Raw genomic sequence first — 16897 nt, 5'->3', positions numbered from 1 at the left:
TCTTTCAGGCCAGGGTCTGGGACATCTTTGCAAACACCCACAAGCCCCTGCCCCTGCCCCCCCCCACCCCCATAGAACAACCCCCTCAGACAGGTGCGGCTAGACTGTGGGCAGTGAAGACAGAGGACTTCTCCCCCACCAGCCCTAGTGGCCTTCAGGTTTTCTTCTTTGAAGCCCTTTGTGGGCTGGGTGTCAGAACCAATAATACAAAGGTCCTCCACCTGTTCAGAGGTCTCCAGGGGCCCAGCACCCACTAGATAGAGGCCACGTTCCTCTGCCTGCTGATACCCACCCCCAGCCTCAGTTTCTGAGCACCCTGAACATGCCCACAGTTTCTGCTTATGTGGGTCCCTTCTTGAGATGTCTCCTCTCCTTTCTTCACTTACTCAATTTCCAGGTTGTCCTCCCAGGCAGCCTTCAGGCACCACTTCCCAAGAGGCAATTCTCCAGCCCAGTCCCCTTCCTAATCCCTACTCCTGTAGGCCCTACAGCTTCTCCTCTGGGCTCCACAGTCTCTGTGATTCCTGGGTCACACATTTACCCCAGTGGCAATTCAATTCCCTCCTAAATGTCTCTCTCCTAACTGGACAGTGGCTCCTGGAGGGAGGGGTGATCTGGCTCATCTCCAAAGCCTGGCTTACAGTAAGTGCTCAGTTAAAAGCTATCTCCTCGTTGTTTGTCTACCAGGACCCCAGTGGATACAAATCCTGCTTCTAATAACAAGGGGCTCTTGACTCTTAACTGAAAAGACCTTCCTACCACCTATCTTCCCGTCTTTCCAGCTGCTGGGAGCAGCCCAGAACCTCTCATATCACACTGGGTGTTCAGGGAACCCAGGTTTCAGTGGGCCCCTGCCCAGCCTGCTCCCAAGTTCAGCCTTCTGTCCTAGAAGTGTGGTGGGGTGTAGATGCGAGGAGGCTTGGGAGTGGGGTAAGGAACTCAACTGTTGAGACTCAGACCTCCCTGGCCACGTTAATCATCAGTGCCTACAGAGCCGGCTCTTTATCTCCGTTCTCCATTGGTTTTTCAGTTGGGGAAAAGATTGAGTAACACTTCAACTCTCTCTTGTTATCAACCCTGGAGGGGTCCAGTGGGAGAAGTCTGAGCCCATCAAGGTCGCTTATTCTTTGGGAAACACTCTCCAAACTAACATCATGTTTGAGGGGGCGGGTGCCCGCCCTTCTTTCTCCCTCCAGCCCCACCGGTCCCGCAGCTGTGCCGGAGCAGGGCAGGACGCAGGGAGCTTTTCCAGGGTTATTTCCAAGGACCTGTCCCAACAGGAACGGCATCAGGGTCAGCTGGGCCAAAGGAAAGAGGACTTGGGGGTACGAACGCCCCACCCTCTCCCACTCCTCGGCCCGCCTCACGTCTGGGGCCCAGGCCCTCGCCTTCCCCGCGACACCCCGCTTCCTGGAACGGGGACTGGGAACTGAGCGCGGGTAGGAAGGCTCTGGCAAGCCTCCTCGTGATGGGCGGGGCCTAGCTCAGTGGGCGGGGCCTGGCTCGCACGATACCTGCCCGCCCCGCCCGCCCCGGGAGTCTGCTCGCGCCACGCGCCTGGAGCCACAGCCGCGTCGGAGACTCGCAGCCTCTGTCCCATGGCTTGGTCTCCCCGCCGCTCCGCGGGCCGGCGACTGCAGCTGCCCCTGCTGTGCCTCCTCCTCCAGGGCGCCACCGCCATCCTCTTTGCGGTCTTTGTCCGCTACAACCGTGAAACCGACGCTGCCCTCTGGCACTGGGGCAACCACAGTGACGCGGACAATGAATTTTACTTTCGCTACCCAAGTGAGTGCGGGTGAGGGCGCACGGGGAGCTAAGACCCTAAGTTTCCCTGGTGTCTTGGGAGGGACTACTTGGGAGGGAGCCCAGATCTACCCCTCGGTGGGCAACCCTCTTGCTTTGAGATGAAGGTGCCCCAGATTTATAATAATATCCTTTCACTAGTGTCTGCCACGCTCCAGGTATTACGCCAAAGGCGGCACATGCATTTTCTCCTTTAGTCTGTGAAGTGGACAAAGATGGGGAAACTGAGCTAAGAGAGTTTAGGTGGCTGGTTCAGGGTCTGGGAACTGAGTGAGCTGGGATTTGAACCCAAATCTGAAGCTCCAGCTTTACCTACTCTCCTGTTGGCCTAGCTGGGCTTTGCCTAGAGACTGTCTTTTCTCAGGCCTCCACCCTGAACACAAGGAGAAAAAGAAATCCTCTGGGCAGGGGAGGTAGTGGGTGGGGTGAGGGAGACAGTGATGCAGGTAATAGCTGTGAAGGCAGCCAAGGCTGGTGGGTTCAGACATTTCTTCCCCAGTCCCCCAAAGCTGGTTCTTCCAGAGTCAGAGAAAAAAATGATGTAAGTAGCCACCAGCCAATCGCAGAGTAGCAGCCTCACAGCCCCAAGGAGGAGGCCAGGCAGGGTCATTAACCCATTTCACAGGGAAGGAAGCTGAGGCTCAAAGGGGCTGTGATTCATTCAGGATCACCTAGTATGTGAGTGACAGAGATGGAACTAGGACTTGGTCATCCTAAGCTCCTAGCACCACAGCTCACCTGCATGCTGACAAGGCCCAGGAAGGAGAAATTTGAGCCCCTGCTTCATGTTGTGGACAGAACCTCTCCCTCAAGGTTGGGGGAACCAGCCTTGTGACTCAGGCCCTGGGCAGCTAGGACCAAGGGCACCAAATCTCCCAAGCTTTGTTACAAATGTTTGAGCAGGTCTCTAAGCCTCAATTTTCCCCATCTGAGCAATGAGAAGAAAGGTGCCTTCGTCTGAAAGATATACATTCAAACAAGGCCCAGAATGTGGGTGTCTCCTATAAAAATCCCAGCTTTTATTACCTTACTTTCTGTGTGCAGAGCTGGTGGCAGCTGTCCTCACCTGACTCTCTTCCAGCCCCAGTACAATGAAGCTCACAGTGCTGAGGATTGAGAGGGTGCAGTGGAAGCTTGGTTTTGTTCAGTCGCTCCACCGTGTCCAACTCTTTATGACCCAATGGAACGCAGCATGCCAGGCTCCCCTGTCCTTCACCATCTCCCAGAGTTTCCTCAAATTCATGTCCATTGAGTCGGTGATGCCATCTAACCATCTCATCCTCTCTTGCCCCCTTTTCCTCCTGTCCTCAATCTTTCCCAGCATCAAGGTCTTTTCCAGTGAGTCAGCTCTTTGCATCAGGTGGCCAAAGTATTGGTGGAGGCTTGGTCCTAGGCAGAGGGGGCTACAGCTCCTCCTTCCCCACATTTTACCCCAATTCTGGCTGCATGAGTGAGCCACGGATGCTGAAATCAAAGCCACAGAGCTGGGATGGCAGGCTTTTGGGGTCATGCATTTGTCCAGAGTTGGAGGGGGAACAGTCCATGGACTGAGAGTTGTAAGCGCTTGCTCTAGAGTCTGACCTGGCTGCCTGTCATGAACCCCTATTTGCTTCTCCCATGGGCCTCAATCAAGGCCTCCAAGCCCTGGTTGCTTCAAAGGCCTCCCTGACCTTCCTTGCCCCTCCGTTGCATGATAAACTCTCCTGAATACACAGCTTTCTGTCCCTGGATTGCAGTAAGAGGAACAGCAGTGGGAATCCTACCTCTTTCTGCACTAGGTTTTTATCCCTGTGGACTTGGGACCCTGGGGATGGGTTGGAAAGGAGGGAGGTGTGAGGTGCCTGGAGCCTGGGGCTTTGGTGCGCCGAGTCACCACTGTCCCTGTGTCCAGGAGAAGTGGTCAGGGCCAGAGGGTGGTGTGGCCACTGCCCTTTGATTTGGGAGATGAAAGGGAGTTTTGCCGCTGCCGGTAAGCAGTGGGGCTAGCCGACGCCACGGGCATGGCTGCTCTGAGTGTCTGCTGTTACCTCTACAGGGAGGGCCTTCAGAGCCCAGCTGGTTCACTCCTCTCAGAGGTGAAGAGAGAACCAGAGAGGTAATGCGACTGCGCCAGATAACACAGCAAGTCAGCCCACCTAGAACCAGGTCTCTTGACTCCCCATCTTCAGCATTTACCCCACATTGCAAACCTCTTATTTCATGAGATGTCATGGAAAATCAGAGGGGGAAAAGACTAGGGGGAAGGTCTAAGTGTACAGGGGACACAGAAGCAGAGATGAAAAAGGGTTCTAAGAAAAAATACGGACAGGTTCTTTGTCTGTCTCTGAGACCTTACTTGCAAGAAGAGGGATTTAAGACAGATGGAAACAGGAAATTCCTGAGTTGGGGTTAGGGGTGTGGGTGACTGGGACCAGAGTGGTTTTTCACTCTTCTAGGAGAATACAGCCTGATCTGCCCTCTTAAAGGCAGGTGGAGGTAGAGTGGTGGGGAGAGATGACCTCCCCAGCTCACCACTCCCTTTTTCCTGCTTCTCATATTTTATATCCCCACTTTACAGATGAGGAAACTGAGGCTTAGAGAGGTTAAGTGTCTTATCCGTGGTCACACAGTGAGAAGTTAAGGGGATGTGTGTGTGTGTGTGTGTGTGTGCTGGAATTTAAAGCCAGCTCTGTGAGATGCTAAAGCCCCAGCTGTCCCTGTTCCCTTGTCCCACAGTCTGACCTTGTTCAGGAATCATCTGGTGGGGTTGGGGAGAGGCAGTAAGGGAAGGAGGGAGGATGACAGGTGGCCCTGGAGGGCTTTAACCTTCTCTCCAGCCAAAGGTGCATGGGTTTGGAGGGGTTGGGGATATGATGGGAAACAGACTCCATGCTGCTGGACCCAGGGATCCCCTGAAGGGAATGTTGAGGGATCATCATATCTATCCCCCTGCCTCCAGCTGGAATAGCCCCTTACCCTCCACAGCCCACAGAGAATGTCTGTGTGGAACATTCCATGGAATGGAATGAATAAAGGAGATTTCTTGGTGTTTAGATTCCAGGTGAAAAGCCGTGGGATTGAGTTTTGATTCCAAACAAACCCCAGGTGGGATATGTAAATATTGCCATTTAAGACAAGTTCTGGAGCGGTTTGGGCGCGGAGCCCTGTGCCCCAGCCCCCTCTGTTGTCTTGCTGTCCTTGGGCGAAAGAACAGACATGGCATCCCCTTTACTGTTTGCACAAGGAGAAGACAAGTCAGGTGGTGAGGCTGAAAGCACTAAGGCTGCATACTGAGATCTAAACAATACCTCTCCTTTTCTGTTGGGTTTAAGACCTGAGAGGGAAGAGAGATCTTGGCGACTTGAGGAGTGGGCAGGGCTGAAGTAGTGGCACAGTGGTGGGGACATCTAGCGAGGCCAGTGGACCTCCAGACCCTCACCCCCTTGGCCGCGGGGGCTGCATGTCCCCAACTCTCTGCAGGGGCTTGCAAACTCCTTTCCTATCAGCCCATACTCAGCACACACACACACATTTGCTTCTCTCAAAGTTATTGATTGCATTCTGAAGTTCAGTAGTACATATTTGGCTTGTTGATGGTTCTTATTTATTTATTTGGCTGTGCTGGGTCTTAGATGTGGCCCTTAGGATCTTTAGTAGCCACATGTGGGATCTAGTTCCCCAACCAGGGATTGGACCCAGGCCCTCTACATTGAGAGCAGAGAGTCTTAGCCACTGGGCCATCAGGGAAATCCCTTGTTGTTGCTTCTTTACCTTTAAACAAAAAAGGTGATTGTGATTTTTTTTTTGTGATCTGCCTCTTTCTATTTGAATTCATTTACAACAAAAACATGTGAATAAGAAAAGAAAAGCAGAGAAGAACACAAATAATGAAGGCTGTGAAGGCCTAAAGCAGTTATAGTTGAAATTCCAATGTAGCTTTGAGCTATGGGCAGCCAAGAAAAGGGGAAATATGGACAGTTACATGTTCTCATCAGAATAAAGGAAGCCTCACATACGTGATTCTTTGATTCCTTTGATGTCTGTCTTCCAGTGACAGCTACATTCCCAGAGTCTGATGCATGACTGCTTAGGTTTTTTTGTTTGTTTGTTTGTTTTTAGTTCTATGACTTCTTAGTAAACATAAGTGAAGGAAAGCAGGTCAGTTCCTTGTTCCTTAGGGGAGATGACATTTCCTAGTACTAAGTTCCAGGAGAAATTTCCCACCTGGAGCTATGAAAGGAGAGTTTAGGGTCATGGTTGGTTGATCCTGTTTCTCAATAAGTTATTTACAACAGATGCAATAATGCACTCAAGTGTTCCTCTAGTGTTTCGCAATTAAAGCCAAGGATAGCACAGCATTTCTGATACACAGACCCAAGACAAAGGAAACAGGATGAGATGCACTGGCTGAACATCACCCGAGGTTGTGTTTCTAGCCCTATTTACAAGTAGATGGTGGGAGGGGTACAAAACAAAATAATACAAAGCAAATTGTTGTATGTATCTCATTTTCAATATGGCTGTTTATTATTTTAGATTTTTGTACACTAAATGGAAAGCAAACAGAAAAGACCCCAAGTCTCCCTCCCCAGAAACCCCACTGACACTTAAAAAATTCAAGTAATTCATCTATAAAGTTAAGATATCCAAAGTATAGAAAGAAGCAAACTATAGGGTAAAATCTTCTTTCCCATAAGTGGCCATATTGCAAATCTCCAGGGGGTGTTATTTGCACCAGAGTTGTATGGCTCAGCAGCCCTCCCCCTCCCTTCAATTCCTTTTTTCCCTAAGATAACCTCTTAACAAAGTTATTAAAGTTATTTTATACAGTTCTACAAAGTTAACAGTTATTTTATCAATTAATTTGTAAAATTTAAAACCCTAAAATTGGAGAGGCATAGATTCTGAAGTATGAGGAATGGAGGTTAGACATCAAGATGAACTTCCAGCACAGAGGCCAGAAGGGGAAGAGAATTCCATCACAGAGGGCGGGGGCTGCTGCAGGAAAATGCACAGGAAAGGTGGGACTTTTCACCGGTCGTAAAGTCCCAGGGATTGGGCCGTTGAGCCGGGTAGAGAAGAGAGCAGAAGGCTCTACTCTCTTGCTCTGACCTGGGGACAACAGGGATGGTGGGGGTCCCAAGCTGGGCAGCTCTATACCGGTGAGCCAGGCTGGGAGGCCTGGCCACGCCTTGGGGAATTTTATAGGCTTGGCTCCGGCCTCAAGGCGGCACTGGCTGGTGAGAGCTGGGGGGTGCGGCAGGATGGTTGATGGGTAGATAGGTGGTGGCCTGAGTAGTCCCAAATGCCCCCCTCGCAGGCTTCCAGGATGTGCATGTCATGATCTTCGTGGGTTTCGGCTTCCTCATGGTCTTCCTGCAGCGCTACGGCTTCAGCAGCGTGGGCTTCACCTTCCTCCTGGCCGCCTTTGCCCTGCAGTGGTCCACGCTCATCCAGGGCTTCTTCCACTCCTTCAGCGGTGGCTACATCCTTGTAGGCGTGGAGAGGTGGGCAGCAGGGGCCTCCCTGGCTCCCCTAGGTCTACCTGGGAGGCCCCTGCCCAAGGGACCCAGCTCAAGCCTGGTCTTTCAAGTTTGCTTCCTGACCTAGGTTTTTTGACCCATCAGTTGATTTCTTTTAGGTACCCTGCCTGTTCTTGTTGTCTGATTTCTTCTTCCGTCCTTGACCCACACCTCCCTTTAGGCCCCTTATTACTCAAGAGCTGTTGGGAGGATAGATAGCATCATGGAAAAGGGCAGGGCTGGCTGTTGATTCAAAAGCTGGTTCTTCCACTTGTCCTGGGCTTTGTTTGCCAAATCCCAGAATCTCCACAAAAAAGGGAGGTGATCCCTTCCCACCTCCCAGGGAAGAATTTAGCCTGGTGTGTTCATTGCCCCCTCCCCGCCCCCTCCCCCTCGGGCTGCCCTTGTTTCCAGCCCCCCTCACCCCCCCCCACCCTGCATCCGAACCCCCAGCATGATCAATGCTGACTTCTGTGCTGGGGCCGTGCTCATCTCCTTTGGGGCCATCCTGGGCAAGACTGGGCCGGTTCAGCTGCTGCTCATGGCCCTGCTGGAGGTGGTGCTGTTTGGCCTCAACGAGTTTGTCCTCCTTAGTCTCCTGGAGGTGAGTTGGGATGGGGATGGCATGAGGAGTGGGCATGGCCAGGCCCTGAGCAGGGAAGGCATGGGGTAGGAGTGGGGCAAGGGGCTGCCCTTCGACCTCAGCCCCACCTCCCCAGGTGAAGGATGCAGGCGGCTCCATGACTATCCACACTTTTGGTGCTTACTTCGGGCTGATCCTCTCCCGGGTCCTCTATAGGCCCCAGCTGGAGAAAAGCAAGCATCGCCAGGGCTCTGTCTACCATTCGGACCTCTTTGCCATGATTGGTGAGGCCTGCCGAGGTGTGGTGGGTGAGGGGCTAGTTCATATCCAGGCTTGGTCTCGGGGTGCCACCTATAAGTCATGGGGTTCTGGCAGCAAACTCCCTTCCAGCTCGGACTCTTCCATCAGAGCCTGGGGACCCTTGCTCATCATTTTTGGTAGTTTTATGATAGGTTCTTAGAACTCAGAGCTCATGGATCTCAGGGCTCCATCCCAGAATATGTTCATGAAGGTGTTAGTCGCTCAGTCTTGTCCAACTCTTTGTGACCCCATGGACTATAGCCCGCCAGGCTCCTTTGTCCATGGGATTCTTCAGGCAAGAATACTAGAGTGGGTTGGCCTACCCTCTTCCAGGGGATCTTCCTGACCCAGGGATCAAACCCAGGTCTCCCGCATTGCAGGTGGATTCTTCACTGTCTGAGCCACCAGGGAAGCCCAAGATCCATCCCAAGGGCCTTTCTAAATCCGAGTCTGATGGTACCTATCTCTGTTTAAAGGCCTTCAGGGCCCCCCTACCCACAGTTAAATACCAGACTCCTCAGTCAGGCATACTGGCCCCTGCAGTCATTTGCTCCCCTTCCCCTCCCCACTCCCCACCTCTTTCTCCCCCTCTCTCTCCAGCCAGACTCAGCTTCTCCCCATCTCTAACCTCTAGGCCTTTTCCCTTGGTGCTGCCTCCCACCTCCTGAAGACACTTCCTCCCAGGAGAATTGCTGGAAGCCCTGGCACTCTCAGGAGAGAAGGAGAGGTCACAGGTCACCCCTGGGAGGAGTAGGGTCTGACCTGCAAGCACCCTCATTACCACCTATTTCTTCTAAGCCTGTACCTCTGCTCCTCTCCATTCACTGATGAGTCAGGAAAGGAAATTGATATTTTACCTTTTTGAAGGTAGTATTGAGTAGTTACTGAAGTGCCCATTCTTACATTAAAAAGAGACTTGCTTTGTGTTTCTTGCTCACATCTGGGTGTGTTGTGAAACAGAGCACATGGAACCCTAGGTCAACTGAGGCCTCCTTGCCCTTTGATAAGTTTGGTTTGAAGTCCAGAGGCCTCCCGAAGATTTCTGTGCTTTCCTGGGACGCTTACATTCTCAGATTTCGTCTGCCTCTCAGCTCCTGCTGGACAGGAAAATGGGTCTCTTCCTTGATTCCTCCCAAAACTCTTCTCAGAAGACACATGTGTATGTGTGGTAGATTTTACTGCAGACTGTGGAGGTGCAGAAGTTACATCGCAACCCAAGGACCACTCAGGACTAAGGGGCAGTCACTCAAGCCTCTTTGCCGTGCTGACCCTACCCCACAGGGTCCCCAGACCCCTCCTCTCTTGCCCCCCACCTCTCCCTCCAGGACTGACCTGGGAACCTCACAGGGCAGCAGGGCCTATGGAGCTCCCAGTTCCTGCCCTAGATGCCCAGGCCCAGCTCACCAGTGCTCAGGGCAGGGCCCACCCTCTCCAGGTGGCAGTTGAGGTTATAAAACAAATGATATTCCTGTTATGGATATCAAGTGCCAGATTCGTGCCTGACATGTGGTGCCCTTTGCCTTTTTTTTTTTCCTTTTCTGATACTTAAAAAAAAACTCAACCCCCCATGGTTTTCAATCAAGTAACTAACTCCCTCTCATGCCAGTACCCTTCAATGGTACCAGTTGTTAGACATTTAGTACCAGCTAGGCCATGGAAGACACTTGAGAGTCCCTTGGACAACAAGGAGATCAAACCAGTCAATCCTAAAGGAAATCAACCCTGAATATTCATTGGAAGGACTAAAGCTGAAGCTGCAATGCCTTGGCCACCTGATGTGAAGAACTGACTCATTGGAAAAGACCCTGATGCTGGGAAAGATTGAAGGTGGGAGGAGAAGGGGACAACAGAGGATGAGATAGTTGGATGGCATCATCAACTCAATGGACATGAGTTTGAGCAAGCTCTGGGACATGGTGAAGGACAGGGAAGCCTGGTGTGCTGCAGTCCACGGGGTCACAAAGAGTCGGACACAACTGAGCTACTGAACAACAACGAGGCCATGGTTGGATTTCCCTGGTGGCTCAGCTGGTAAAGAATCCAGCTGCAATGCAGGAGACCTGTGTTTGATGCCTGGAAGATCTCCTGGAGAAAGGAATAGCAATCCACTCTAGTACTCTTGCCTGAAGAATCCCTTGGACAGAGGAGCCTGGGGGGCGACAGTCCATGTGGTCGCAAAGAGTCAGACATGACTGAGAGACTAACACTAACTAAAGTAACAGACCGTGGCTAGGTACTTGGTATGCATCATCTCATTTAGTCCTCACTTCCTGAGGTATATGTCACTAGCCCCACTTTACAGATGAGGAAACTGAGGCTGATGAGAGTAGGTGACTTGACTGCAGTTACACAACTTGTACCTTGTGAGGGAGTCTCTTACTTCCTCTCACTCTGCCTGCCTGCCCCCCATTTAGGGACCATCTTCCTGTGGCTCTTCTGGCCTAGTTTCAACTCTGCACCCAGCGCCCTGGGGGACGGGCAGCATCGGACCACTCTCAACACATACTACTCCTTGACCGCCAGCACCCTCAGCACCTTCGCCTTGTCAGCCCTTGTCGGGGGGGATGGGCGGCTGGACATGGTATGGGGAAGAGGCGTGGGGAGAGGCAGAGGGGTGGACCGGGAGGCCAGGGAGAGGTCTGAGATCCTCCAGGGGAACAGGTAAGGGCAGAGGCACAGCGGGCTACATCTACACTGGAGGCGCTGGGGTCAGAGCAGGAGGTGAGGCGAGGACCACAGGAGAGGTGGAGGATTAGATGGTGGAGAAGCAGCAGGTGGCACTGTGGTGGGTGGGCTTGGGGTGGGTGTGGCGCTCAGAAAGGGCCCCCCGTGCCTGTCTCTTCTGTGCTCCCTAGGTCCACGTGCAGAACGCAGCACTGGCCGGAGGGGTTGTAGTGGGGACATCAGCTGAAATGATGCTGACACCCTTTGGGGCCCTGGCAGCTGGCTTCCTGGCTGGGGCCATCTCCACACTGGGGTACAAGTTCCTCACGGTACATAAGCCCCTCGGGCCCTGAGCAGGGCAGGGGGTCTTCACACCCTTCCTCCTCTCCAACAGGCCTGGGTGACGGGGGACACATGAGACTCATGATTGGTGTCCTGTCCTCCAGCCCATCCTTGAGTCCAAACTCAAAGTCCAAGACACATGTGGCGTACACAACCTTCATGGGATGCCGGGGGTCCTGGGAGCCCTCCTGGGGGTCCTTGTGGCTGGGTTGGCCACCCATGAAGCTTATGGAGATGGGTGAGTTCTCCCCACCCTCACCCCACCCCCAATCCTCAATGGAATCATTATCCCCCTGAAACTCACTCCCTCAGTCTCTTTCTCCTTTTGTGGACCACCACCGCCAACAAAAAAAAGCTGCCTATTCTCATTCATTCATTGATCCATACCCTGGAAGCTGAAAAAAACTGGGGTAGGGACTGCCTTCTTGGTCCTCAGTCAAGCGCAGCAGAAGGACGTTGAATAAATGATTTCAACAGTGTCATTATTAAAGGGTCAAGGAAGAGACACTGACCCTTAGGATAAATTTTTGCACATCAGGGCTCAGGGGAGAGGGGAGGCAAAAGTGACCCTCAGACTGAGCCTTGAAAGGTGTGAGGGCATTGCTGGCACACGGGATGGGAAGGTGTTCCCCTCCAATGGGCTCAATGGGAGCAAAGGCCTGGAGGTGACTCAGCCTGGCAGGCTCCCCAGGGCCCTTTCGGCTGCTGCAGAAAGCAGTGCAGGACACTGGTGCGCTGACCAGCCCTGGCTCCGTGCTCTATCCCTGTCTCCCCACACCCTCCTCTCCCTGCAGCCTCGAGAGTGTGTTTCCACTCATAGCCGAGGGCCAGCGCAGTGCCACGTCTCAGGCCATGCACCAGCTCTTCGGGCTGTTTGTCACACTGACGTTTGCCTCTGTGGGTGGGGGCCTTGGAGGTGAGTGACCTTGGCTGGGGTCGGGAGTTGGCAGGAGGAGCTCCAGGGAGGGGAGAAGACGGGGCGGGGGGCGGGGGGTTTCTCTGGAGGAAGGGCCATTGGATCGATCCCATTGCCCTGACGTTCATTTACTCTGTTGAGCACCTACTTCGTGCCAGGTGCAGGGTGGGGTTGTGGTGTTCAGGGGTGACTCCCTCTAGGTAAGGAGAACCAAGCAGGTACTTTCTCCCTTCTGGTCACAAAGGAAGGTGGGAAGCCTGCTGACCAACCCCTCTCCTCTGTGGCTTGTATGTGCCTCTCCCTCTTCCCACTAGAGGGCAGCCCAACCTCAGGCTGAGCCCTGAGGCCTGTGGTGCCATCTCCCGGGCGGGGGCTGGGCCGGGGTGGGGAGGGAAGAGGCCTGGCTGGCTCACCAATAGACTGGGGCACAGAAACCTTCCACAGAGGCGGCCTGCCCACTGATGCCAGGCCAGGCAGTCCCTCCCGATGTCTGTATGCTTCGGTATCCCCACCTTCCTGCTCTCACCTTGAGATCTTATCCTCAAATAAGAGTTCATTCATTCATTTAATTACTTATTTACTCAAGAAACACTTTCTGCATCCCTCTTGGAGAGGAGCCCACAGAAAGCTTACAAGCTGTGGTCCATGACAGACTCACTATTTGGTCCATTCCCGCTGTGCACACTTTCGTATGTGACTTCTCTGAACCTTGGTCCCCTTCTCTGTAACACAGGGATCCTGTCCATCCTGCAGGGTTGCTGTGATTACTCAGGGAGGCAGTGCTTTGTCACGCATTCTGCACAGGGCCTAGCAGAAGTGGCGCTTGATAAATACTGCTGTGATCTGCCTGTGCCAGGCATCACATTGACCTCATGCCTCCCAGCTCCTCTGTGCCCTAGCAACCCCCCATGGGGGCAGCAAAAAGCCTCACACATTGTCCTCTACTGCCACCAGGGCTCCTGCTGAGGCTGCCCATCCTGGACTCCCCGCCAGACGCCCAGTGCTACGAGGACCAGATTTACTGGGAGGTGAGATGTCGCCTCCCCTCAGGCCGTTGTCCTCTCACCCTCAAACACCCCCTTCCCTGCCTCGCCTCCTCTGGTCCAACCTGCCTCTTTCCTTCCTCCCCTGCTCCTTCTCCTCTGGGGTTCACCCTTAAGCTGTGGTCTCCGTCCTCTAGAGCTGACCCTTCACCTGCTCCTCCATCCCCGCCCTCCAGGTGCCTGGGGAACATGAGCATTTAGCCCAAGAATCAGAGGAAACAGAGACTCAGGCCTAACTTGCTTCCAGCCCTTGGAAGGATGCTCTCCTTTCAGAAGAGGATGACTGCCTACCGTGGGGAAGCTCCTCATTATTAGCTCGCATCACTTCTGCTGCAGGAAAGAAGATAGGAGCTCCTTTCCATAGGGAGCCTTAGGGGAGGGGTGGTGGGAGGCTGGGGAGATGGTGGAGGAGCCAGGTGTCTATAACTGGTCATGGTGAGGAGAGAGCCCTGCACACCCCACCCCCACCCCACCACCCCATGCCCTGCAAGTGAGGCACTCGAGGGACTGCTGATTCCCTGGACCAGCGTCACTCAGCTACTGTGAAGCCTGAGCCAGGGCCTGGCTCTCTGAGGGTGATAAATACCATGGTCACCAAGGACTCTGACTCCTTTATTTTTGTGCAGCTGAGAATGTGGGGAGTTTCTCGCACCATCTAACTCCCAACATTAGAACCTCAGGTGAAAAAAGACCTGACTGGTGACAACATCCTGCCTCCTTGGGTCTAAGGAACTCCCCCTGGGGTGCTGTCTTCTATGAGGGCAATGCCCAGACTGCGCTTACTTGCTTCCAGAGACAGGGGGCTCATTTCCCTCAGCAAGTGTGTGTTTGTTACAAGACAGTTCAGTCTGCTAGAGAGCTCTTCCTATTCTAGAATGAATACCACTCTGACCCTCAACTTGGGTGACCTCTGAACAGAGTAGGAAGGGGGCCCCGGGAGGCTTAAGAGTAGCATAAGGAGTTCTTCGCCACTAACTCCTCAGAAGCTGGAAGCAGCCAGCCCCCAGGCACCAACTGAGGTCCCTGTCCAGAGTCTGAGGAGTTGGGGCCTAGGAAGGGCAAAGCAGAGTTGCTGCAGGGAATGGGGAAGGCAGGCCCAGGGCTTCCGCCGGCCTGACACCATCAGACCACCAGAGGGCGCTCCAGACCCAGCAGAGGAAGATGGGGCCTTCATGCTCCAGCATCCTCTACCAAGAATGGAAGTCCTTCCTGCAGCTTAATGGCCTTCCTGCCTGCTTCAGCTCTGGTCCTCACTACTGCTGCCACAAGACTTTTCTGAGCGCCCAGTCCCCATCACATGTCAGGCGGTGCTAGGGCTTCCAGATCTTTCATTCGACTAGGAATCCATCCTTCTAGTAGACCAGAGCTCTTTTCCCAAACCTGAAGTGCTGGGAGCCCCTCTGCCCGCTCCTGCTGCTCCCCAGGCTTCTGACAGGAGTGAACAAGACTGCAGACCTCTTCCTCAAGACCAAACCCCAGGAGGGATTTCTGGGGCCTAATCCTGGGATAGGGGCAAAAGGTGTTCCCACGAGGCTCCATCCTCACTGTAGTTAAAGGGACTGAGTTGGGCTGGAGAAAGAGGACAGCACAGAGCTGAGGAAATGCTGAGGAACAAGGAGGGCTGCTGAGGGACAAGTGCTCCATGGGACCCCCCGTTTGTGGCCCAAGTAGGCTTGGTGTATCCCTCCCCTTGAGTTCCCCTCCTTCCTCCACAGCCTCCCCTGCCCCGTTGCTGTCTGGGATCCATATGTTGGAGGGAGAGCCTTGTGCTGAGGCAGAAGGATGACTGCTGAGATTGCAGAAAGGCAGCCTGTCCCGTGAGCCCCAGGAGGGTGGGAGTCTGGACAAGCAGAGGCCCATCCCCCATTCCATCCTGCAGAGCCTTCCCTCTAGCCCTGAAAACATCCAGGTACAGTCAGCTGACCTGTTCTGCCCCTGAGCTTCCCGACCAGTCCTCAGAGATCTGAAAGACTTATAGGAAAGGAGAGACTTGAGGATAAGACCCTCCCTGCCCTTGCTTAGCCTGGGTGGCTAAAGTTCCAGTATATGAGTATTCATTTACACATACCACCGGCATTTTGCCACCTGATCTTTTCCTGATCACTCTGGTTCTTTTCTGACCATAACCAAATCTCCTCCAGGCTTGACAAAATGGGGCTGCTCCAGCCCAGGCTGGTCACTGCTCCCATCTCAATCCAGGGAGGCTTCCTGAAGAAGTGACAATTGAACCCTCCCTGGGAGAGGACAGTTACCAGCTTCTAAGGGAGGAAGGTCCCAGGGTGACCACCAAGAGGTCCTTGAGAAAGGAGGGACAGGGTGGTAGCTACCCAACAAGAGACGGCCCTGAAAATCCTGTAACCAAACAGTTGCGTCTCCATTACTCCCTCGAAGCTGCTCACAGCTCAAGACACTGCTGAGATCTACAAGATCCAGAACCCTGGCTTCACAGCTCAGGGGACTCTGTCCAGGGCTGAACTCTTCAAAACCAGGCCCCTGTTTTTTCACTCTACATTTCCTCCTCTCCCTCCCACAGCTTTTCCTCTGGTGCCCAGCACCCTGGTGGGCAGTCCATAGATTGTTCAGTCCGAGTGATGGACTGAGCCATCATCATTTGCAGTTTGGGTATGGAGTGCTCCTCCATCACTGCTTTCAGGCAGATAGCTCAGAGGGCAAGAAATGCCCTATCTCCTAGGGTATCCTAGGAGCCTGTCTGCTGCCCTGTGACTGAGCCCCTCCCCCATCTTTCCTGTAGCCCCTAGCTCAGCACCATCGGTCCCCCACACACAGTGGCCCATCCATTCAGGCTGGGTCAACAGGGTGACAATGAGCAGGTCAAGGAGATGGCGGGGACAGGGGCCAAGGGGGCTCCTTCCTCACCCCTTCAGGACAATGAGGCCTCTGCCCCTCAGGGACAGCCCCTCTGATCACCACCATTATTACTCTCAATGCAGGACAATCGGACACTTGCCCACTCATGAACTCTTGCCTGTCCAGCCCCAGTGCCCGAGTTCTGGGGACAATGATGGACGAGGACCCTGAGCCCCTGCTTGCCTCCAAGAGCCCCACTGAGAGGGGAAGACCGGCTGTCCCCGGGGTCATTGTCAAGCCAGCAGGGTCAGAACCCTTAGGGAAGGGTTTCTGGAGGTGGTCACTGTTCTGGTTTGGCACAAGTATGTGTGGGCGACAACAAGGTTTCCTGGCCAGACATCTGGCGGAGAGGCCCAAGGTTCCCCACGGACCTCAGGGTGCTTTTGTGCCTGTGTGGCCTGACCGTCCCCTCACCATCCCCAGGCCAGAAGCTCCGAGCTGCTCCTGTGACCCCTGGAGGACCCCGCCCTCCGAACCTGCGCAGCCTGGGAAAGGCCTGAGATGCCCCGCTATTGGGATTCAAATCACGGCGCACGGTGGCCCCAGCTCGAGGAGGAATTAGACACGGCGTGGGTGTCCGAAGTCGGGGGAGGTGGTGGTCCCGGGACAGACTAACTCGGCAGCCGTGCTCCCCCCACCTCACCCCGATATTTCTCTCCCACTGTCAGGATCTCCCCCACCCGCCGCCGCCCAGCTCTGCGCGCCCGTCTCCTTTGTCTGGCCCTCCCGCCCACTCCCAGCCGGGTCCGCCGCGCCGCCCCGCGCGCCGCGGCCCGTGCGCCCGCCGCCGCCGCCGCCTCCCGGGAACAATGCGGGCCAATGTCTCCGGGCGGGCGAGCGGGCTATGCAAATGTCCAACGGCCTGTGAGAATCCCCC

At 54.2% G+C, this 16897-nt stretch overlaps 1 protein-coding gene across 1 annotated transcript; it reads left to right on the top strand.

The window, feature by feature from the left end:
* The first annotated feature begins 1529 nt into the window (after positions 1–1529).
* RHBG (Rh family B glycoprotein) lies at positions 1530–13753 on the top strand. The gene is made up of 10 exons (XM_043453830.1): positions 1530–1785; positions 7103–7289; positions 7758–7908; positions 8024–8171; positions 10602–10768; positions 11043–11180; positions 11298–11431; positions 11988–12109; positions 13064–13137; positions 13329–13753. The coding sequence occupies exons 1-10, from the start codon at positions 1599–1601 to the stop codon at positions 13386–13388; spliced, it is 1368 nt and encodes a 455-aa protein (XP_043309765.1). The 5' UTR covers positions 1530–1598; the 3' UTR covers positions 13389–13753.
* The last annotated feature ends 3144 nt before the right edge of the window (positions 13754–16897 follow it).

The sequence above is a fragment of the Cervus canadensis genome, chromosome 2 (assembly GCF_019320065.1).
Source record: "Cervus canadensis isolate Bull #8, Minnesota chromosome 2, ASM1932006v1, whole genome shotgun sequence".
In the NCBI taxonomy this organism is placed as follows: Eukaryota; Metazoa; Chordata; class Mammalia; order Artiodactyla; family Cervidae; genus Cervus; species Cervus canadensis.
Note: the sequence above shows the minus strand (reverse complement) of the source record. Positions and strands in the feature narration are given on the sequence as shown.